This window comes from Equus asinus, chromosome 16, assembly GCF_041296235.1.
Source record: "Equus asinus isolate D_3611 breed Donkey chromosome 16, EquAss-T2T_v2, whole genome shotgun sequence".
Lineage (NCBI taxonomy): Eukaryota > Metazoa > Chordata > Mammalia > Perissodactyla > Equidae > Equus > Equus asinus.
The window spans coordinates 24,424,971-24,449,974 of NC_091805.1; the positions used below are offsets into that span (position 1 = coordinate 24,424,971).

Here is a 25,004-nt window from a genome sequence, read left to right on the forward strand (position 1 = left end):
AGGGGAGCCCAACAAACAGGCTTTTCTAGGTTCCTCCCTGTCTGCCACCTAGGCCATGTTATGCTAGGGTGATAGCTCGCTTCCTGAGACAGGTTTTTTTTTATTTGAATTCTTTTAGGCAGTTAAGGGAGAGGTAACAAGAAAGACTTTGAGTCTTTTGTTTCTTAAGGAATTCTCAGCCTTGGGCCAGCCATGGTGGCCTAGTGGTTAAGTTTGGCACGTGCTGCTTCAGCAGTCCAGGTTCGGTTCCCACATGTGGACCTACACCACTCATCAGTGGCTGTGCTGTGGTGGTGGCCCATGTACAAAATGGAGGAGGCTTGGCCACAGATGTTAGCTCAGGGTGAATCTTCCTTAGCAAAAATAAAAAATAAAAACACCTCAGCCTAAAATAATCCTCATGTTAAGGAGACACATTTTGGGGTGGCAAATTTTGTTCCCCTTCAGTACACTCTATGATATTCACACAACAACAAAATCACCTAACACATTTCTCAGAACATATCTCCATTGATAAGCAACACATGACTGTACTTGTCTTTCTCTATGTGTCTTATCTCACTAAGCAATAATGCCCTGAAGGTCTGTCCATGTTGTTGCAAATGGCAGGATTTCTTTCTTATAGCTGAATAATATTCCATTGTATATTTACATACCACATCTTTTTATTCATTCATCCATTGGCCATCACTTAGGTTGTTTCCCTATCTTGGCTCTTGTGAGTAATGCTGCAATAAACAAGAGAGTGCACATATCTCTTTGATAGTTTATTTTCATTTTGGTTGGTTATATACCCAGGAGTGGAATCGCTGCGTCATATGGTAGTTCTGATTTTTTGAGGAATCTCCATACTGTTTCCCATAGTGGCTGAACCAATTTGCATTCCCATCAACAGTATACAAGTGTTCCCTTTTCTCCATGTCCTCGCCAACACCTGTCTCTTGTCTTCTTGATGATAGCTGTTCTGATGTGTGAGGTGATATCTTACTGTGGTTTTGATTTGCATTTCCCAGATGGTTGGTGATGTTGAGCATCTTTTATCTTTTCATGTACCTGTTGGCCATTTGGATGGCTTCTTTGGAAAAATGTCTATTCAGTTCCTCTGCCCGTTTTTTAATTGGATTGTTTTTTTGTTATTGAGCTGTATGAGTTCTTTATATATTTTGGATATTAAGCCCTAATCTGATAGATGGTTTGCAGATATTTTCTCCCATTCTATAGGTGTCCTTTTCATTTTGTCGATTGTTTCTTTGCTGTGCAGAAGCTTTTTAGTTTGATGTAGTCCCACTTGTTGATTTTTGCTTTTGTTGCCTGTGCGTTTGGTGTCATATGTAAAAAATCATTGTCCAGACCAATGTCAAGGAACTTATTTCCTGTTTCTTTCTAGGAGTTTTATGGTATCAGGGCTTATGGTTATGTCTTTAATCCATTTCAAAGATAGAGTTAATCTCCCCCCACCACAGCAATAGTACCTTAGTGGTATTACATCTTAATGCATCACGTTAGGAGAGATGTAATGTCAAATTTTTCCACTATCATTGATCTAAGTCTGTTCACTTGGTTAAGGTGGTGATCACCGTATCTCTCTTTGTAAAGATATATTTTGCTTTTGTAAGTAATAGGCAATCTGAATAATACTTGAGATTTTTTTAATATTCTATTTCCCAATGACTATCCTCCCAATGGTTTTATCCTCCCCATTGATTTTCTTCATCTGAATAAATGATTGCATTGAGAGTTGCAAAATAATTTTCTAACTCTAGTATTCTTTCTACGTGCATTAGCTGCCATTCTTCCAGTTTTTTCTTTTTTTTAAGGTATGCTTTTTGGTGAGGAAGATTGGCCCTGAACCAACATCTGTTGGCAATCTTCCTCTTCTTTTTTCTCCCTAAAGCCACAGTACATAGTTCTAAGTCATTCTATTTCTTCTATATGGGATGCCACCACAGCATGGCTTGATGAGCATTGTGTAGGTCCACACCCAGGATCCAAACTGAGGAACTCCGGGCCACCAAAGCAGAGCATACAAACTTAACCATTTGGCCATGGGGCTGGCCTCTTGTTTCTGTTTTCTAAAGCTTTCCCTTTTTCCTCCTCTCTTTCTTTGACTTTTTCTTTTTTTAGTATCTTACTGTGGGTGCATGGGTTTTCTTTTGAAAATTTCTTTCTTTTTTTTTTTGAGGAAGATTAGCCCTGAGCTAACATCTGCCACCAATCCTCCTCTTTTTGCTGAGGAAGACTGGCCCTGAGCTAAAATCCATGCCCATCTTCCTCTGCTTTATATGTGGGACGCCTACCACAGCATGGCTTGACAAGCAGTGCCGTGTCTGTACCTGGGATCCAAACTGGCGAACCCTGGGCAACCGAAGCAGAACATGCGCACTTAACCGCTGCACCACCGGGCCGGCCTCTGCATAGATTTTTTTTTATTCATTGTATTATAATCCATTAATATTCTTACTTTTTTCTTGGATGCTTTTAATGTCCCAAAATTTGACCCCATTTCTTCTTGAGTACCTCCTTTCTTTCTTGCACTGTAAGGTGTTCCAGGCCCACTTTATATGTTCCCTGCAAAACTGAAATGAGCCATTTTTTTCTTTTTACTGGAGAAAGGCTACTAGAAATTAAAATCTGATTGCTATTGTGAAATCATGACTTCTAGACCCTTTCAGTTGATAGAGCTAGGAAGTAAACCTTTTTCAAAATCATGGCTTCATGTTCTTTTAACTGGAGCATCACAGAATTCTTCTCAATTTATCCACAATTCGTGTTTGCACCTCTTCTGCCACTAAAGACCCACATTTTTAAGAGTCTGCATTTGGTGATTCAGTTTCATACTAGAAAGTAATATTTTGGACTTTTTCTAGAAAATCTTGATCAGTTTGCCAAAGAGATCGCTATACGTTATTTGAAAATTATATGAAAGCTTAAAAACTTTCCTGCCACCACCTTCATGCCTCAGTGGGAACCAGATGAATAGGTTGATGGTATTTAAAAAAAAATCCAGTTTTTAGGTGATTGTTGTCCTAGTTCCTAATTTCTTTTTAGCTGTTTATGTAAAATCATCACACTCGCAAATTTACTTGCGCAAGTGTACAGATTCACATTTTAGATTCTCAGTGGAATCCAATTCAGTACTTTTGCTATTTACAGCATTATGCTGAATTGTAGCACTCGTCTCTTCATGCTTTTACATTTCAGTGAACCACTCTGGAGTCGTCGGCTTATTTCTTGTGAAAGATGGGTGTAATGCAATGCAATAAACGTAATGAAAAATGCAAACTGACCCAAATTGGCAATATCCAAATGACATGAAAATGCTTTATTGCCTTATTTAAGACAATCTGTACAGTGTGCTTGCAATATTTAAGAATGTAATTATTAACGAAAGAGTTAGGTTTCTGTGGAAATAGTAACTACTTTTACCTTTTACAAATTTGAAATTATGTGAAAAAAAATTAATCCCAGTAATTTTTTTCTCTGACCACCAAACTACTTGTAAAGCACTTAGTCGGCTTGCCGGGATTTCCAGCCATCTAAACACTGTGAGAGAGAGGTGGCTTCATTTCTCATCTGCCATCCTGGACGCGTCAAATCTAGGGCTCTTTTTGATAAAGTAAATTGCAATCCGATTTCTAAGGCGCTCTTGATGCCTTCTTAGTACCTGCTTTTTCTTTACACATACTCATGCTACTGACTACTCCCTTGAGTTGTTTGTGTCGTAGTCTAATTAGGACAGGTAGAAAATAAAGTCATTTAGTGGCCATTTAACCACTGTGGACATTGGCATATTATGACCTTACCAGAGATCTATAGTGTGGTCTTCAGCTTTGTGGGTTCAGAGATCTTTATAAGTTCATAGAATGATTGGACTCTGAATTAGAATATAGGTTCTGTCATGTGTAACAGAGACCCAAAGGAGCAGTGGCTTTAGAGGCAAGGTTGGTGTGCCTGCTCTTACCACAAAGTTATCCTTGTCACTCAGACTCCTTTAGCTTTTTGCTCTGCCATTTCTAGGTGCCTAGTCTGCATAGTCCAAGATGGTCTGAGCTCGTTTGAGTCCAGGGGATATGCTTTTTCCTTACTGGGATGATTCAGAAGTTGATTATACCTCTTGCACACTTGTCCCACTCGCCTAAAATTAGCTGCCAGTGTAGTGTGACTGACACAAATGATTTTTATCTGGTACATATATATGAGTGAGCTCCATTACTGTTAAAGGAGGGAGGACAGATATTGGGTGCAATATATGTATGTGCATTCTCCACTGGTTCCTAGATGCTCATGTACCCCAGGGCTCTGTTCTGAGGCCCTTTCCCTTTTCTGTCAACACATTCTTCTCTGGTCTCAAGACTCAAAGGACAATTCATGTGTCACTAACTCTGAAATCATATATCCAGTCCCAACTCTTCCAAGAAATTCAGGAACATACATCCAGTTGCCTTTGTGACCCTTCCCCATTTAAAAATGGATGGCCTAGAGACAGCAAATTTCGTACGATTAGGGCAGAGTGTGGACTCCCTATTATCACTCTAGCTCAAGCTGTCACCATCTCTCCCCTAGGCCTCTTAGTAACCTAACTGGTTTCCTTGCTTTCGCTTTTCTCCACCTGTAGTCTATTGTCCCATACAGCAGCCAGAGTTATTTTTTAAAAATGCAAACCCTCCACCAGTTTCTCACCTCTTTCACTATAAAATATCAATCCTGGCTCACAAGGCATGATGTGGTCCAAACTACCTCTCAATCTGGCCTCATTCAACTCCGGCCCTCCTACTGCTCCCGCTGGAATGACTTCCTTTCTAGCCTGTAAGCACACCAAGATCTTTCCTTCCTTAGGGGCTTTTCACTGTTCTCTGTTCTTGAAACGATTCTTCTCCTAATTCTTACATAGCTATTTTTTGACATTCAGATTTCAGCTTAAATGTCACCTCTTCAGATTGATAAGGTTCCAATTCATTGTTCTGAATATTTATAGATAAAAGGAAAGAATCAAGCATTCGTTCTGGCTTTCCTGTACCATACTTTATTTCAGGGTAACCAAATAGTTGATAAGGGAGAGTTCTTTTTTGTATAGAAGAGTCATAGCTAATAAATGCAAAAACAATTTCAGGATTAGAAAATTGGCGTTTTGCAACCCCTATTGAAGTAATGATTTTGGCAACAAGTTGGCAATAGCTGCTATAACTATTAGGCAAAAAGTTCACATGGAATTTTTATAATAGATAGATCAGTCTGGCAACTCTTGAACTCACTGATCAATCTTATTATCACTAAAAGCAGAACAAACACACAAGGTCTACATTCTGATTTGATGCAATAGAAAAACGAAGCACCACCTTCTCCCCGTCATCCTCCGCGCCTCCCTCCCCCCCATTTGAACTTAAATCTGATCAAGCCTCTAGTTCTCAGTTTACAGGAAATACAGGGTGGAAGAATACGATAAATAATACCATGAAGAGGTACCAGAATGTGTGAAATTCTTCAAGACAAATGACCTAAGCTCTTTAACAAATAAACAGCTTGGGGAGGCGGGGGCAGGAGGAGGCATCTATTACAGATTTTTTTAAATTCAAGAGATATATAGTCCACATGCATTGTATGAACTTTGATCCTTTGGGTATGATAATTTTGTTGTTATGTGCTTTTTAAAAATTCCCTCTAAGTAGATACTGAACTCTTTATGAATGAAATGATGGGATTTCTGGGATTTGCTTTAAAATACTTCAGCAAAAAAAGAGGTGAGAGAGTAGATCAAACACAATTACATCATCTTTCTAACCTACAAAGCTAGGTGATGGATACATGGGGGGCGTGGGAGGACATGACAATATTCTCTCTGTTTTGAATAGTTTGAAAGTTTCCATAATAAAATGCTTTGAAAAACATTCCTACTCAAAGAGTGCTTTTTCTGTCACCTATTTGAAAGTAACTATATTCAGTCACTATCACATTACCATATTTTAGTTTGCTGCTTTGTACTTATAATGATCTTATTTTCTTTTCATTTTTTTTATGTATTTGTTTCTCCATCTAGAATGAGAGCAGAGGCCTTGGCTTGTTAAACACTATATCGTCACTGCCCAAAATAGCACCAGATACTGTTAGTTGGTATATAGTATTTGTTGAATGAATGAGTTAAATGTGGGACTGAGAAAGAAGCAGGTAATTTGAGGTCAAATAAAATGAAATCAGCTTATACAGCATATCATCCACATATGCTGCTTGCTATCTTAAATTATGGTAATGAAAAAAAAATACATTTAAGGCTGGCCTGGAAGAATTTTGAGTAAATTAAGGGGGGAGTGAATGATGTTTGCCAGGCATCTCTTGTTTTGTGGAGATGGTTAAATTTATCTGATGCCTGTCATAAAATATATATTTTGGTAATTTTTATTTTATGTTGCTTTGATTTTTAAGATGAAAAATGCTGTTATGTTATTATTATCCTTAAAGTGAGAATATTTGATCATGGGCTTTTAAAAGCCATCGTTTGAGGATGACACTCCATCTTGGAGATCTTTGAAATGAGGCCTGTGAAGAAAATGAGGCCTAGTTTCATTAACTAATAAAACCTTATTTAAATTAAAAATAAAATGCATATGTATTTCTTTACTCTGTAATTATGTTTCATAATTATGCACGTTGAGATCTCCAAGCCTAGAGTTCAGGAAGAAGCCTGGGCTAGAGACATGAGGGTCACTGGAGGGTAACTGAAGTCACAGGAGTAGATGAGATCATCCGAGGTTGAATGTGGAGAGTGAGAAGATAAAAGGGCCAACCAAGGGCAAAATTGTAAGGGAGGAACGGAAGAGGAAGACTCACAGAGACTTAACAGTAGTAGCCAGAGATGGAAGGCGATGCGGACGCGAAGCAGTGTCGCGGGAGCCTAGCGAGAGTATTTCAAAGACGAGAACACGGATGACAGTATCCAATGTTAATTGGTTAAGATGAGTTTTGAGATGTTCACACCTGTTTTAGCAACATGGACCTTATTGAGACCGTGAGGAGAGTAGTTCTGCTGGTGTGCCCAGGGTTGAAACTAGCCTGACACCGTTTTACGGTGGGAATGAAAGGGAATCTTTCGAGAAGTTTAGCCGTGAAGGGAAAGTGCCAGGCGTTGACTAGTTTAGGACATAGGAGAGATTGGAATGTATTTACATGTGGATGGGAGGGAGCCAGTAAAGAGTTGCCGAAGCGCTTGTAATTCCCGCAGGATCCATGCCTACGGGGCCTCCAGGTTGGTTCACGATGTTCATCTTCACTCTTCCCAGAGATGCAGCTAAACCCAGTGAACTTAAGTGGTAATCAGCCTCCAGATTTTGCTAAAGGAAAACCTTAATCTTCTAACCAACCTGCCCCAACATAGAACTAATTAAATCCTGATTTGTGTCCCCACGTAACCTGCAAAAGACTCTTCATAATTTATTGCATTAATCTGTCTCTTTTCTCTATAAGCTGTGTTTTATTCATCTTGGATGCCCAATGCATAGCACTGTGGCTGACACACTGTAGTGTTCAATAAATAGTAATAGCCTTCATTAAATAAAAACCTTCACTTTTAAAAACCAGATATTCTGTGTTATCATACTGGATCTTCACAACAACCCTGTGAAAAAAGCACTGTATGTATTCTAGTTTTACATAAGGAAGCTGGTACTTAAGAGAGTTAAGTACTTGTTCAAGGTCACATGGTAGGTTGGAGAACTAGGACTCAAACCCAGTCTGTTAGCAAGATCCATGCTTTTTTTAAAAATTTTTTATTTTTTTAATTTTTTTTTTAAAGATTTTATTTTTTCCTTTTTCTCCCCAAAGCCCCCGGCACATAGTTGTATATTCTGCGTTGTGGGTCATTCTAGTTGTGGCATGTGGGACGCTGCCTCAGTGTGGTTTGATGAGCAGTGCCATGTCCGCGCCCAGGATTCGAACCAACGAAACACTGGGCTGCCTGCAGCGGAGTGCGCGAATTTAACCACTCGGCCATGGGGCCAGCCCCAGATTCATGCTTTTAATCTCACTATACTCAGTGCATGATTGAATAAATGAATGAGGGGTTGGGTTTAAAGGAATTCAAAAGGAAGAAATTCCCACAACTGAACTACTCCTTGTTAAACACACATTCAGAGTATCTGGTTACTCAGTAAATACTTTTTGTTTGGAAAAAAGATGGAGCAGCTGCAAAACTGAAATTCAGTGTAAACTTCCAGACTGGCAACCACTGGAGGCCCCTTGCTTATTCTTCCTTTATAGAAAACAGAAAAGATTAACATCCATCCTCTCTTTGTTCATCTGTGTACACATTGTTCCAAGAGCTCAACGGTACTAAAAAGATCACCCCTTCATGGGAAAGGAAAGTGCCTTTTGCTTTAAAACTATTACCTGCAGTGACTACACAAACCCATTTGTCCACTCCTACTCTAGGCATAATGGTGGTTACACCTATAACTTTTAGAGCCACCCAGAGCAGTGTGCAAAGCCCAAGCTTGCAGTACGTGCTGGGCATGACTGCCACACAGCCTCTGAAAAGAAAAACTCGTGGTCCCCAAAACCACCAGCCTAGGACCGTTGGTCCTGCTGGCATATTCAAGCCATCCCATGCCCGAAATAACCGGAAGCTGATTCTGGGAATGTTAGGACAGACTTCCTCCAGGCATTAATTCAGGTTTACGTCACCATTCAATCCAGGATTCAGGAAACTGAGAGTCAGAACTTCAGTGATTTGGTCTCACTCATTGGCATCATCTAGTTGGGGAGCAGTGTAGAGTAATGTATCAAAGTGTGCGTCTTGGGCAGGATACTCTTTGGACTTCAATTTTTCTCATCTGTAAAATGGAAGTAATGATAGTTCCTGCTGAGTAAGCTCTGAAACGTCCATTACAGTAATGCTCTTGACCTGCCTTGGCCCTGCTGCTGCTTATGACTTGCAGAAGACCAAATTCCCTCTAGAAAGGGTTTAGTTCTGACTAGTAAATGGCTAACAGAATCCTGGGAGAACTCCAGAAGCCAACTTCAGACTGAACTTTTAGGACTGACATCCAAAGCCCCAGGGCAGGACTGGCCAAGAAGGATCGCTGCTTTTGCCACACCTGGCACTTCCCTGGAGAATCTGGAAGCTGGCTTTGCTACACAATATGTATATGTATATGCCAACAAAATGGATGCTGTGTGCCCTGACCTGCTTAACTCCTTTTTGAATTCAAGTATCATGTGGGTGCATCTGATTGGTAAGAACTTAATTTATATCTAAAACTTCAGCTTCAAAGAAGTCTGGGATTTTTATTTTTTGGATTTTAGGAGCGGGGGTTATTTTTGCTTTCTAGCCTCTGCTGTTCAGGAAAGCATGCTAGAAGGAGGTTGGACTAGATGTTGAACAAGCCAATCCACACTATTTGCCATGAAGTGACAGTGATTGCTATTATCTAGTTGACATCGATTTTACAAGTGAATTAAACACAGAGAGAGTTTCCTCCTTCAGTTCAGTGTTATTTCTCTAACATGCTGGTTCTCCATTGACCTACAAACCCCTCATTTGGCTATAAATTTTGCATACTACTTCTCTATGTTATCTATTTTCTCACTGTTTACACATTGTAATAATTACACTGTATTCTACAGATTGAATTTAGACTTAGTGAAATCATTCTAGAAGTCGCCTTTATTTCTCCCTGCCCTAACTTTTTTTCTTTCAGAATCTGAACTGTCTCTTCAGTTTTAAGCTAAAGGCAATCAAAAGAAAAGAATTCATTTTTATTTCAGATCACTATTTCAGACTATACAAGGTGGGCTTTTACCAAACCTGCTTTTTTCTTCGATTTCCAGAGCCATCTTCATAGTAAAAAGTTCAAACTCTCTCTTTTTAACTAAAGTCTACTTCTTCTGTTCTAGAAACTTGCATAGAATGGGAAAAAGAAATCTAAATAGTTTAATGCTTTACCATTTGATCTATAAATGAATAAAGTTTTCGTTATAAGTTTATACTGCAGTGTGGTTTCCTATCCGAAAAAACAAACCAATCCTCTTTGTTACATTCAGCCAATCTTCTTTTTATTATTGAGGTGTAACTGACATAGAACATTATATTCGTTTCAGGTGTACAACATAATGATTCGATATTTGTCTACATTATGAAATGAAAACCATAGTAAGTCTAGTTAACATCCATCACCACACAGTTACAAATTTTTTTTCCTTATGATGAAAAATTTTGAGATCTACTCTCTTAGCAACTTTCAAATATATGATACAATATTATTAACTACAGTCACCATCTGTTCATTACATCCCCATGACTTACGTATTTTATAAGTGAAAGTTTATACCTTTTGATCAGCTTCACCCAACCCTCTATCCCCCGCCTCTGGCAACCACCAATCTGTTCCCTGAATCTATGAGCTTGTTTCATTTTTTGTTTTTTAGATTCTACATTTAGGGGCTAGCCAGGTGGCGCAGCGGTTAAGTGAGCATGTTCCGCTTTGGTGGCCCGGGGTTCGCCAGTTCGGATCCTGGGTGCAGACATGGCACCGCTTGGCACACCATGCTGTGGTAGGCATCCCACATGTAACATGGAGGAAGATGGGCATGGATGTTAGCTCAGGGCCAGTCTTCCTTGGCAAAAAGAGGAGGATTGGCAGATGTTAGCTCAGGGCTGATCTTCCTCAAAATAAATAAACTAATAAATAAAATAGATTTTGCATTTAAGTGAGATCATGCAGTATGTGTCTTTCTCTGTCTGATTTAGTTCACTTAGCATAATGCCTGCAAGGTCCATCCATGCTTTTGCAAATAGCGAGATTTCACTTTTTAATGGCTGAATAATATTCCATTGTGTGTGTATATATAGCACATCTTTATCCATCCATCCACCAATGGACACTGAGGTTGTTTCCATATCTTGGCTATTGTGAATAATGCTGCAATGAACACGGAGGTGCAGATATCTTTTTGAGTTAGTTTTTTGTATGGAAACAGAAAAGACCCCAATTTTCCCTTCAGATACATACTCAGAAGTGGAATTGGTGGATCGTGTGGTAATTCTATTTTCAGTTTTTTGTGGACCCTCCTTACTGTTTGCCATAGTGGCTGAACCAATTTACATTCCCACCAACAGTGCACAAAGGTTCCCTTTTCTCCACATCCTCATCAACACTTCTCTCTTGTTTTTTTGATAATAGCCACCCTAACAGGTGTGAGGTGATATCTCATTGTGGTTTTGATTTGCATTTCCCTGACAATGAGTGATGTTGAGCACCTTTTCATGTGCCTGTTGGCCATCTGGATGTCTTTTTTTGGGAAAATGTCTCTTCAGATCATCTGCCCATTTTTTAATCAGACTTTTTAATTTTGCTATTGAGTTGTAGGAGTTCTTTATATATTTTGGGTATTAGCCCCTTATCAGATATATGATTTGCAAATATTTTCTCCCATTTGATAGGTTGCCTTTGCGTTTTGTTGATGGTTTCCTTTGCTGTGCAGAAGCTTTTTAGTTTTATGTAGTCCCATTTGTTTATTTTTTCTTTTATTGCCTTTGTTTTTGGTGTCAAATACAAAAACGTTGTTGCCAAGACTGACGTCAAGAAGCTTACCGCCTATGTTTTCTTCTAGTTTTATGATTTCAGGTGTTATGTTCACGTCTTCAATCCATTTTAATTTTTGTGTATGATGTAAAATAGAGGTCCTGTTTCATTCTTTTGCAAGTAGCTGTCCAGTTCTCTCAACACCATTTGTTGAAGAGACTGCCCTTTCCTCATTGTATATTCTTGGCTCCTTTGTCATAAATCGACTATATACGCATGAATCTAATTCTGGGCTCTCTATTCTGTACCACTGATCTATGTGTCTGTTTTTACGCCAATACCACTGTTTCCATTGCTATAGCTTTGTAATATGGTTTGAAATGAGGGAGCATGATGCCTCCAACTTTGTTCTTTCTCAAGTTGCTTTGGCTATTTGAGGTCTTTTGTTTTTCCATACAAATTTTAGAATGGTTGTTCTACTTCTGTGAACAGCCAATTTTCAAAGGGAAAATTAAGTTTCAAAGAACTTTCTTCATAGTTAAGTTTTATACTATGAAAAGTCTAAGAAAAATTAATTACTACTTTTTCCAAAGGAGGAGTATTCAGCTCATTGTGTATTGCTTGGCCAGCATTTGAAATCAAAGTCTGATGTTCATTCATTCAATAAATATTTATTGATTCCCCCATTACTGGTCACTAGCCATTGTGCTTGGTGCAGACAAGAAAGGAAAGTTGATGTCACTGCCTCCATAGAGCCTACAATCCAGTAGGGGTACATATAAGTCACTTGGCAATGACATTATAGCGTGATCAAGATTCCTCTAGGGGGAGGACAAGGTGCTGTGGGAGCACATCAGAAATCCAAGCTGGAGAGTCAGTGAAGACTTCCGGAGGTCTTGGTATTTAGGTTGATGTTGGAGATGAGTTAGCAAGTGAAGAGAGGGCCAGGAAGGGTTCTAAGTGAGGGAGGGATATTTGAGTTTGCCCACAGATGAAAGAACATGGCACTCTGGAGGAAATTAAACTTCATTATAGCTGGAAGATACATATAAACTGCAACGCAGTAGATGGGGAGAGATTAGGAAAGAAAGGGTCATATTGTGCAGGCCTTGTGGACACTGTTCAGAAAGGGTTATTTATCACAGGGGCACATCTAAATTTTGTGGGACTGGAAGTATATACAATTTTGGGGGCCCTCTTTAAGAAATCCATGATTTTATATTTATGGCTACAAAATTAAGTTCACAGCCTTCCCTGGTAGGAGCCTGAGCAAGTACACCTCAAGCTTCATTAGTTTTCTGATAAATTGCCTCTGCCTCAGAGCATTGAAGCATCTTCCCCTGGGAGGGACATGATTAGATTTGCATGTGGAGAATGGAGTGGAGGATGCAGGACTGAAGGCAGGAGCACTAACGTGCAGCCACCTTAGCAACTGTGGGAGATGATAAGGCCTCAACTAGGATATGGCAGTTAGGAGAGAGACAAGTGGATAAAGAAGCACTATTTAGGTGGTAGAAACAAACCACTGGGACTGACTACCTGTGGCCCATAAGGGGCCATATACCAACCTATCAAAGGAATGTCTCCCTATCAATGTGATGTCCGCTTATCTTCCAAGGGCCTTTTCTAACTAAAAAGTCTTTTTTCAGGGCCAGCCTGGTGGCGCAGTAGTTAAGTGCACATGTTCTGCTTCAGTGGCCCGGGGTTCGCCGGTTCGGATCCCGGACATGGCACTGCTTGGCAAGTCATGCTGTGGCAGGCGTCCCACATATAAATGAGAGGAAGATGGGCACAGATGTTAGCTCAGGGCCAGTCTTCCTCAGCATAAAGAAGAGGACTGGCAGATGTTAGCTCAGGGCTAATCTTGCTCAAAAAAAACCCCGCCTTTTTTCCACTTTGTGCCCTCCTCTTTTCACACAGGTGGAATGAGTGTTTCCTCCTTTCTGATCCCCTTGGGCTGTATACACACCTCCATCTTATGCTTGTTTCATTGCATCAGTGCAGGGCATGCCTTATTCACCTCTTGTATCTTGTACCTTCAGACTCATCACAGTGGAGAATCAATGACTGGCCTGCTTTGCTCTATACAAAGACATTTAGAATAATATAAAATATAAAAAGTTTCTATTAGTGATTGAGATCCAACCTAAGATCCATTGTTGATATGAACTGCAGTTGGGCTCCAACATAACAAGGTGTCCCTCTGACAACCAGAAGAATCAGCCCTTTTCTAAGTTCAGTCCTTCCTAATCTACAGAGAACTTCCACACATGCCGTCACTTGAAACTCTCAAGCATTTTGAAAATCAGCACATGGAGGCAGCAAGATGCCTGGGCCTAGTCCTCATTTTGCTACTCACTAGTAGTGTGACCTTGGACAAGTTATTTCACCTCACTAGTGATATATGTACATTTCACCCTAATGATCTCATCTGTAAAATGAAGGAGTTATAGTGTATCACTCATTTTTAACTTCCCTTTTCAAACAAAATCTTCCATGTTCTTCCAATGCATAACAATCAGAGCAGAAGCAGGCTGGCAGCCCAGTCTGTCACTCACTGGAGCTACTTCTGAGGTCTTCCATAGGAGCCCCTGGCACACAGTTTGATGTCCATGCTACTAGAGAATGCTTAAAATGCCTTTTTAGAGCTATCATTGAATATTCACTATCTGCAATATGCAGATAGAAAAAAAGTATGATAGACTCAAAGTCACAGCACTAAAATGTGATATCAGGGCCAAAACCCAGGCCCCTACTGTATACTGAAGAGCAAACCACCCTTCATGTTAACAAATTAGAACAGTGAGGGAAGCTGATTGCGCAGCAGATCATCTTTATCGAGCCACAGCAGTGCAGAAGGGGGCTGAGAGTTCTGAGTCCATCATTTTTTCTAGTGTCTCACAGCCATAGAGCTGGAAGGAACCACAGAGGCGGTAAGGTGATTCCACAGAAATCTCTGACAGATCAACCAAGTCTCTGCTTAAATACCTTCAGTGAGGTCTTCCGCATAATTGACGTGTTCATCTCAAAGCTCCACGTAGCTTTTCCAGCCTAGACCTGTCTCTTGGAACAGAATAGAACAAAGCAGCCTTTCTAAAATTTCTAAGAGCACTAGACCCAATTCTTTGGTGGTTTTAACTTTGTCACTTATGTCAATTTAAAGCAAAGTATCTTTTAGCAGAATCTTAAATTCAACATCACTTCAACTTGCTTTTTCTTACTCTTAAGGACTTTGCATGCCAGTGATCCTCCCTGTCTCAGATGTCTCAGAACATTTACCATTTCAAACAATGGCTGTGCCAGCCATATGCTGTTGCAGATCAGAGAGGGCATGAGAACGTCTGACACTGCAGAGGAAAAGAAAGCTTTACGGTCACCTTTTCCCTCCTCCTCTTTCACCAAGTGCGAGCTTGAGCCTCCCAGATTGGCAGTTAAGAGTCCCTCCGGCTAGAGAAAAGCCAGTGAGGGTTGTGAGTGGACGTTGACGCCTGTGCAAGATGCTGAGGCTTCTATGGCCTAGAGATGAGCCGCACGGTACTTTTGCAGTGACACTGAAATCTTGCGATCCTGATGAAAGGAGCGTGTATGTGTACATATCGGGAGCAGGAGAGTGAGGAAGTGTTTGGGGGCCAGGGAGTCTTCCAGTAGCTCCACAATTGGCAGATGAGATAAAAACTGCAGCAACACGAAAAGTCAGGGCCATTGACAATTGAAAATATTGGCATGGGACACAGAGGCCTCTTGGCTGGATTAGGACCAGATGGGTAATAGGCCTGCTCAGCTGTTCATCTTGATAATTAAAGTAAATCTTGCACCTGTGATACAAAATTAGCTCAGAAACCAAAGATAACTATGGGTAAAGTACGTTTGTTGCTTTGAACACAAAGGCTTACTATCAAGAGGAATCTAGTTTAAGAAGCATTTAGTTCGGAGGAAAACTAAAGAACAATTTCTGGCTATTAACTCCTTGTCACCTGGGCTGATTTAAAAGTAGTTCAAAAACTCACTCTGAAAAGCTTTCCCCAAGAAGCCAGATCCAAGTACTGCACTGAATGATTCCGTTAATTTAGTAATTGAACGTATTTGAAAGCTACAACTAAAGCCCGTCCTGAAGCAGCCTCCTGTGAAATAAGCTTCAATAGTACGGCTCAGGGCATGAGAGCACTGGACTGAGCGACCAAGCGACCTTAGTTGGTCCCATCTCTGCTGCTAAGTGAACTTGGACAGATCCTTTGGTTTCTCTGATCTACAAAATGGGGAGATTGGACCAGGGCACTCAAACTCAGATTCCATGAAACTTCTAACCAAAGGTTTGAACTCACAGAGCCCTAGCAGAGAGTGTCAATGAAAAAGAGGCTTCCAGTGAGTCTTCGTTTTAAATACCTGGATGGAAGGGGCCACAATAACCAAAATTTCAACTGCTTAAAGATGCTGGCACACACAGGATGGATGCATTTTATCTTCACAGAAATTGCTTTGCATGGCTAATATTCCTAACTTGCTAAAATGTAGGCCCAAACAGAGGCAGGTTTCAACTTTTATGATCAGCTCTCAACAAGGTAGCTGTCCACCTACGTAGGGGGAGATTTTCACACCTCAAATGAAAAAAAGTTATGCACAATTACTGGTTTAGAATGTATTCTTTTCAAGGTATGTTGGATTCCTTTCACTGGTTAGTAAGACCTGGGTGATTTTCTGAATTTCTAAGTATTAGTAATTTTGCCATATTAAATATGATCAAGTTGCTGCAATTGAACACTCCACATCTCAAGTGGATTTTAGTAGCAAATCAGCCAACCACAACCTCCATGTATGATATAAGAGCCTGGGAGGAGATGGACAAATAAGGACTAGGACTTGCTCAGGTGGCCAGAGAACACTAGAGGGAGCTGAAGCCCAAATATGGCATTGCTGTGGATTCCCTCTTCCCTGCTAGGTGAAAATGTTCCAGTAGTCAGAATAAATGTCTCTCTGAAAGCGTCATTAACAACACATCCAATTCCAAACACACCTGTCCCTCTCAAGAACACCCAGACTGTGAGGCCAGGGGTGGGAGCAAAGAGGAGTAAACGGCACTGCCGCTCCTTCACTCTTCGGGCATTTCTCCTTATTTCAGTATCTGCAGTTGAGTTAAACTGATTAAACTACATGGGTGACTTAGGGAGAATCTGGAAAAACGAGCATTTTAATTCCTTTAGTTTTAATACTTACAAGAATATAAGCTCCATTCCCTTAAAAAAGCAAACATATCCTCTGCCCCAGATTAATCTTTAAAATCAGTTCTGCTGATCCAAGCTTTTTAAATGTATAGAAAACAAAAAATAAACCAAGATGTTGACATATCTGAGTGGCAGGGGCTAGGTGGGTTTTTTTTCCCCTTTATGCTTATCTGCATTTTTCTAGTTATCTAATGCATTTTTGTAACCAGGAAAGTGAAAAGATTAAGCAAATCATATTACTCTACCTGAACCACAACTATATTTAAATAATGAGCATAGCAAAATAGCAGGAAAGAAAAAATTACCAGTATACTGGTAGTTATTTTGGGGTGGCTTATGGGTATTTTCATTATGCATTTTCCAAATGTTCTACAGTTACTTGTACTGACCTTTGAAAATTGCAAAAACAACCATTTTAAGATCTAGTTAACTGGTTGCTGCTTGCAGATATTCTTTACCGAATGGGAAGTTTTGTGATCAATCACTAGAATCTGGGGAGCACAAAGGGGGAGGAGGACCGCTCTCAGTCCACACCTGGAAAGATGGAGAAGCGTGGCACTGGGGACCACTGATGGTGCCCAGGAGGTGCCAATGACCTAAGTTTTCTTCTTTCTGGGTCTCACTCTGGGTAGGATGGGTTCTGACTGCCTGGAGTATAAATTTCATCACTGGCCTTGGGATCTTGTATTTGGGTTATAGTATGCCTGTGATGCTCTCTCTGGTGTTCTCCCCCAGCTTTGAGGGTCATACATTTTGCACAAGGGAGAAATACCGTTTGTCTTCATGGTCCAATACCCACCCCCATTCCGTGGTCAATAGAAATGACAGTGGAGGTCTGATCTTCTAGAGGGAAAGTCTCTCTCTGGACCAGAGTCTGCATCTGCTCATCAAGCCACAATAAGAGATTGTTCTTCTCACCTAATGATAACCTCTTTATGTGTAAGAACCACGACATCTGTTTTAAACCAGTGCAGCTGACAGTGGTGACGGTTAGCATGGATTCAAGTCCCCTGCTCAAATACCGAGCTGGTAAAAGGGCAAAATTTTGTTGGTCTTCACTTACATTGCCTAACAGTCAAGAGAACTGAAATCAATGTTCTTCAAAGAGTGATATGCAAAACACCTACACATCACATTCACCTGGGGGGAGGGGGGGCTGCTTGTTAAAAAAAATTCCTGGACATTCCCAAGCCCAATGACCTTCATTTCAAATATTCTTTATGAATATCCCAAAAAGTAAAAATAAGAATTGTAGATATGCAGATTCTATAAAATGAAATGTTAACATCCAAAAATTGAAATCTGTTGACCTACTGCTAATTATTTGCCAGCATCATCATCTCTGCTCAATAAGCTCACTGAGGAAAAACACATACATACTTAACATTTTTCTCTCTCTCAAGCCAGTGCCTTTCAAGGTCCAGTTCATCACTTCTTTTTTAATATATATATAAATAAATCACACAGACACCCTTTCAAACTGCAAACTAAATACGTTCTTGATATCAAGAGTAGTTCTCAAAAGCTTTTCTATTGCCATGATTTTATTAACATAAAAAAACTAAATATATATATGAAAAAAACCCAGAAGACAAGGACCTCTATCAGCTTCATTAGCTGCAATATGTATTATTTGTAATTGTATATTATAAATTATAAATTACATATAACATGTAATTTACCTTAACAAAAACTTTAGTTTTAAAAAATGTTTTATTCAAGAATTACATAATTTCAAATATCTTCCAAAATACAGTTTCCTAGATTGCTACAAAAGAAAGCAAATTCAATAAGAAATTTAAATCATTAAATAGGTTTTGCTAGTATATACATACAGAATGCCAAGCCATTAACATTTAGCCCTGGAATGCGTACCACGTCTTCGTTCCCTTGTTAAAGGCTCCCTCCAGCACTTCGGAAAGGCTGTGGACAACAGGCCAAGTTCAGTGTGCGAGAGTCTGGCATTAGCTGCCTCGATTTATAGCTGTGGTAGTTTGTCCACAGGAGTGTCAAATTTGAAGTCTGTGGGAAACAGATCTGGGGCTCGAGGATAGATCAGTCTGTAGGACTGTCTGATTGTAACATCAGCAACACCAGCAATATCTCCAATTTCTAAAAGACAAAAATCAAAATAATAAGTATAACTTCCATCCTACCTCCCTTCTATTACCTGCATTCCAACTTGCGAGATATGGTAGTATAAAAATGCAAAAGTGAAAAAAACAAAAACACTGATTTTTAAAAACTGATAATGGAAATATACACAAAAAAGTAGAAAGCAGGGCTAAAGTTAGTAACAACAAGAATAAGGGCAATAGTACTTAATACCTCAAAGGGCTGCCATATTAGTATTAAAAGGTTCACTATCCGTAAAACATCTGAACAGTGCTCAGGGCAGAGCACTAAGAGTGATGACTATTAGACAGTCATGTGTCGCTTAACAACAGGGATACATTCTGAGAAAAGCATCATTAGGTGATTTTGTTGTTGTGTGAACATCAGAGTGTACTGAAGGGGAACAAAATGTGCCACCCCAAAATGTGTCTCCTTAACATGAGGATTATTTTAGGCTGAATATTTTTAAGAAACAAGACTCAAAGTTTTTCTTGTTACTTCCCCCTTAACTGCCTAAAAGAATTCAGATTAAAAAAGGACTGTCTCAGGAAGTGAGCTGTCACCTTAGCATAACATGGCCTAGGTGGCAGACAGGGAGGAACCTAGAAAGGCCAGTTTGTTGGGCTCCCCTCTGTGTTCTTCTGTTTCTGTGTGGCCAAACACTTGTTTTCCAAACATTTGCTCGTTTTCACCTACCTGTGAATTGCCTGCCTTCCCTTTGAAGTCCCTGACTCTCCCCACCCTCAAGGTCTTTTGTCTTTAGCTGAGGATGGTATTTAAGGTGAGGGTTTTAGTCATTTGGGTGAGTTACTCAGTTTTCCTGGGTTTCTCCCATGTGTTATTAAACTTTTGTTTTCTCCTGTTAATGTGCCACGTCAATTTAATTCTTAGACTGGCCAGAAGAACCTAGAAAGGTAGAAGAAAATTTCTTCCTCCCCTGCAGTACTTACACAAACCTAGATGGTATGGCTTATGACATAGCTAGGCTATGAGGCATGGATCTTATGGGACCACCATCACATATGCACAGTCCACTGTTGACCAAAATGTCATTATGCAGCACATGACTGTACTGGTCATCATACTTAGAACTGACTTCTTTTCTTCACAGTAAATCTTCTTTATCCATGAATACATTCTTGTAAAGAAGTTCACTTTATTAGTTCTCTATTCAAAAGTTCCCCTGCAACATCTCCCCTAGCTAACTTCCACTAAAAGTTTCTTTTGTTAAGATGGTAAAACCAAAATGGGATGATACTATAAATATTGTTCTACAACCTTTTTTTTCTACTTAATACATCTGAGATCAAACAGCTGTACATTATAGCATAATATAGATGTTTTTCACTTACGAACACATACTTGAGCATATATATTGAGTTCATATGAGTATTTCTACAGACTATTATAAAATCCTAGGATCCACTTTTATCCTTCAAAGTCACTGTCACTTTTTTCCTTTTTTCAATTAAAAGAAGTCCCAAAGGGGCCGGCCTGGTGGTGCAGCGGTGGTTAAGTTCACACATTCCGCTTCTTGGCAGCCCTGTGTTTGCTGGTTCAGATCCTGGGTGCAGACATGGCACCACTTGGCAAAAGCCATGCTGTGGTAGGCATCCCACATACAAAGGAGAGGAAGATGGGCATGGATGTTACCTCAGGGCCAGTCTTCCTCAGCAAAAAGAGGAGGACTGGCAGTAGTTAGCTCAGGGTTAATCTTCCACAAAAAAAAAATAAAAGTCCCACAGGATTACCACTTAATAATTTGGTTAGTTATAAATACTTAACCAAAATGGACTTTAAAACACACCCTTTAGCACAAACTCATTTTACCACCTTTTCACAGTCAGTTCAAATCGGTGAGGTTTCATGGATTTTCGGTGTGGATGCCTGCCACCAGTGTGGAATTCGCTCATTTTACATTTTCTTATCTCATATTGCATTACACTATTCTAGACAGATACTGATGAACGTCAACTACGTGAAGGTCAACTGCCTGCTGGGGAGGGAAGAGAAAGGCCTTAAAATTTCAAGAAAACTCTTCACGTAAAACACAAGCTGCGGGAAGCGCCAAGAGAAACATTTCTGTGTTGCTGAAAACCTTTACAACTAGGAATGAAGGTAAGGATGATGTGCCTAAGCTGCAACTTCTCAACTGCACCGGAAGACTCAAAATTTCCTTAAAAAATATGAATGGAGGGGGGCTGGCCCCGTGGCCAAGTGGTTAAGTTCGCGCGCTCCGCTGCAGGCGGCCCAGTGTTTCGTTGGTTCGAATCCTGGGCGCGGACATGGCACTGCTCATCAGACCACGCTGAGGCGGCGTCCCACATGCCACAACTGGAAGAACCCACAACGAAGAATACACAACTATGTACCGGGGGGCTTTGGGGAGAAAAAGGAAAAAATAAAATCTTTAAAAAAAAAAAAAAAAAAAATATGAATGGAGGAAAAACAGCTCACTAATTGGGAAAAAATATTTACAAGCCACTTATCCGACAAAGGGTTAATCTCCATAATATACAAAGAACTCACACTGCTTAACAACAAAAAAACAAACAACCCAATCAAAAAATGGGCAGAGGACATGAACAGACATTTCTCAAAAGATATGAATATGGCCAATAGACACATGAAAAGATGTTCATCATCGCTAATCATCAGGGAAATGCAAATCAAAACTACACTAAGATATCACCTTACACCCGTTAGATTGGCAAAAACATCCAAAACCAAGAGTGACAAATGTTGGAGAGGTTGTGGAGAAAAAGGAACCCTCATACACTGTTGGTGGGAATGCAAACTGGTACAGCCACTATGGAAAACAGTATGGAGATTTCTCAAAAAGTTAAAAATAGAAATACCCTATGACCCAGCCATCCCATTACTGGGTATCTATCCTAAGAACCTGAAATCAGAAATCCCAAGAGTCCCTTGCACCCCTATGTTCATCGAAGCATTATTTACAATAGCCAAGATGTGCAACCAACCTACATGCCCAGAAACTGATGATTGGATAAAGAAGATATGGTATATATACACAATGGAATACTACTCAGCCATAAAAAAAGACAAAATTGGCCCATTCACAACAACGTGGATGGACCTCGAGGGTATTATGTTAAGCGAAATAAGCCAGTCAGAGAAAGACGAACTCTATATGACTCCACTCATAGGTGGAAGTTAGTATATTGAGAAGGAGATCAGATCGGTGGTTACCAGGGAAAAGGGGGGGTGGGGGGAGGGCACAAAGGGGCAAGTGGTGTACCCACAACATGACTAACAAAAATGTACAACTGAAATTTCACAAGGTTGTAATCGATCGTAACATTAATAAAAAAAAAAAAAAGAAAAAAAAATATGAATGGAGGCCAAAGTGAATAGATAACGGCACATTTAAATAACTAACGGGTGGCTTCTTTTTTGTAGTCTTTCTTCTACATATGAATAGGGTATCACAAAGTTATTGCAGCAAGTAATTTCACTACCTCACTTTTAAATTTAGAATTGACTGCTTTTTCTTTATAAATCATTTTGAGGATCACAGAATTAATGAATACATGCTTATAAAGAAATTCACTTAATACTTCTGTTTCAAAGTTCCCCTACAACACTAAATTAAAAAATGGCTTTAGATGGTCAAACTACTTATGTTAGTATTTTCATTAAGAAACTGTGACTCTGTACAAAAGGACAAAGAGAACAGCTTCTCAGCATGTTAAAGCTTGAGGGTCAACGTCTATGTACAGTGTGCCTATCTACAGGGTACCAGGTCAGGAGCTGAGAAGGCAAGCACAGCCCCCTCAAGTTTTAAAAGGTAAGTTTTGAGGAGAAGAAAAGGACTATTCAAAATAACCAGGAACATTTAAGGGAAAAAATAAAAACAACTTCTAAAAATGAAAAATGTACAAAGTGAAATAATTCAAATGGAAAAAAGTCTGTACACAGGATTATGCCTCTATTTTTATTTCTGAGCCACTTAAAAGCAAAACACTGGATTTTCTTGTTCGGATGCGAAGGAAATACCTCTTACATGAGTTCTGGATATTAACCTGTTTTCTACTTAGAATGGAACTAGTCACATGCTCCAGCCTTCACAATCTCATCACCACTCTGCCTGAGGAAGATTCCTACCTTTTTGGGTCCTCTTCTCAGCTGATGCCTGTGAGGCCATGTAAATGGCTGCTGCCGCCACAGATATTGGGCTCCTTCCAGGAACCAAGTCCAATTCCACAGCTTTACGGGCTATATGTGTAGCTGCCATCTGCACTTGTTTAGGAAGACAAAGGTTGGAACAAAACCTGGACATGAAGTCCCCAGTTGTAATCAAATCCACACTGGTTTCTAAAGCTTTCAAAATAAGTTTAAAACATCGACCAATTTCTTTCTTAGAAATTCGTGATACAGCACATATTTCTAAAAGAAAAAAAAAATGAATAAATCCAAATAAGCCATATAGTTCATTTTAAAATCTATCATTTCTGATTCTAATTGCAAAAAATTCCATCAGGCCTTAAAGATGAAATCTCTAATTCTCTCAGTGATATTTATGATAGAGCTAATTTAAAATTTCTCAGTTAACATAAATTTTTTTAAAAATTTCTTTAAAGTTTGATAAACAATTTAACTATGGTCCCAATATTTCAAAATTTTAACTTCTCTGAAGTTTCAACTCATGCAAGTAAGTTTCTTCAACTTATCAGAAACTCTGGTATTTATATCTTAATCTGCTGTAAAGAGCATATCAAGGAGATGGAAGAAATACTCAAGCTAAAGAACACTCCTCAAGCTGCAGCCTGTCACGTGTACACGCAATCCCTGCAGTTACGGCTACAGCAAACAGGACCCAATCGTTGACTCTGTTCTTCTAAAAATTCAACTACCAAACACTTTCAGAATAAATTTAACAAAATCCTTAATTTTAGTTGTAATACCAAAAATGATGATGAAAGCCACTTCCTCTTCCCTTTGACATTAAGAAAACTTAAAAAAATAAATATTCATGGATGAATGGAGGGTAAGCTAAAATGCACTTTGGCAGTGAAAGTCAGTGTGAGTGTCACAGCAACGTGGTGTGAATAAGATGGTCATGGGTTCTTGGGTAAACTGCCAACTGGATGAAAAACAGTAATCCTCTCAAATCCTCCAACTTGAGTATGAAAGTGCAACCCATGTAACTCAAAAGAAAAAACGTCACTGATGCTTTCTAAAGCTTGACTCCCTCACTTACAGAGACCTGTGCTGGGAGCAGAAACTTTTCTGTGCATCAAGTGTACAGACTTACTACAAAGGCCTGCTCTGGCTTATGGTGCCAGGCCTCAAACTCAAAGCCCACAAAATACAGTCAGTGAAAAAATCTTACTAGCAAAGAACACAGGGCTTACATGAACTAAAATGACTTTACATGGGAAAACAGCCTGAAAAGAACATGGCCAATAAGATCACAGAATGATCAAAAGGAACAAAAATAAGTAGGCATTTGAAAATGAATGTAACCACAGAGACACGACTGAGCTGCTTAGTGTCAAAGCTGCTTGACTTTGGTCTGTGACTTTAAGGTGACACAGATAATATTTTTACCTATGCAACTAAAAACTTACCTTTAAACGTCCTAGGAACCCCTTCTTGTCTACAGGCAATATAGAGACAAGCGGAAGCTATGGCATCATTAGCTCTTCCCTTCAGGCTCTTCTGCTCATACACTTGCTTGAATAAATTATTTGTTCGATCCTTCAAAGCAGAGAAACTAAGTTTAATAAACTCTAGGCCATTTAATTAGTTGCAATATCAAAATTTCATGTCTTCATTAAATTATGCTAAGTCAAAGCCAGAATGGCTTAAAGGAGAAGACAAGAACTTACAACTATATTTCGAGGGAGGTTGATTCTGTCTGCCATGGTAGTAATCTCCTTGAATGCATTCATCATTGCCCGATCAGAACTACTCATTGTTCTCCGATTTTGGTACTTAGAATTGCCAAATTCATCAAAACTTGCAGCTCCTGTGCCCTACAAAACAAAGTTTTATAATTTTGTGCAAAAAAATTTTGGAAGCCTGAATAAACAATTTCTAAGAAAATATACCTTATATGATCTGACTCCATGTGCTCAAGAAATCTACCCTGTGCATCTTCCCTATTCCTCAATAGAAAAAGTACCAGGTTAAG

The 25,004-nt window shown here is 39.5% G+C and overlaps 1 protein-coding gene across 1 annotated transcript in view; it reads right to left on the reverse strand.

The window, feature by feature from the left end:
• Positions 1-18,202: 18,202 nt before the first annotated feature.
• Positions 18,203-25,004, reverse strand: part of GTF2B (general transcription factor IIB) — a 28,708-nt gene continuing 21,906 nt past the window's right edge. Inside the window, exons 4-7 of the mRNA XM_014841894.3 lie at positions 24,700-24,846; positions 24,439-24,568; positions 22,973-23,254; positions 18,203-18,841 (exon numbers count right to left, since the gene is read on the reverse strand). Of these exons, the coding sequence (XP_014697380.1) occupies positions 18,708-18,841; positions 22,973-23,254; positions 24,439-24,568; positions 24,700-24,846 (693 nt within the window). The 3' untranslated portion in view covers positions 18,203-18,707. The remainder of the gene's footprint in view (positions 18,842-22,972; positions 23,255-24,438; positions 24,569-24,699; positions 24,847-25,004) is intronic.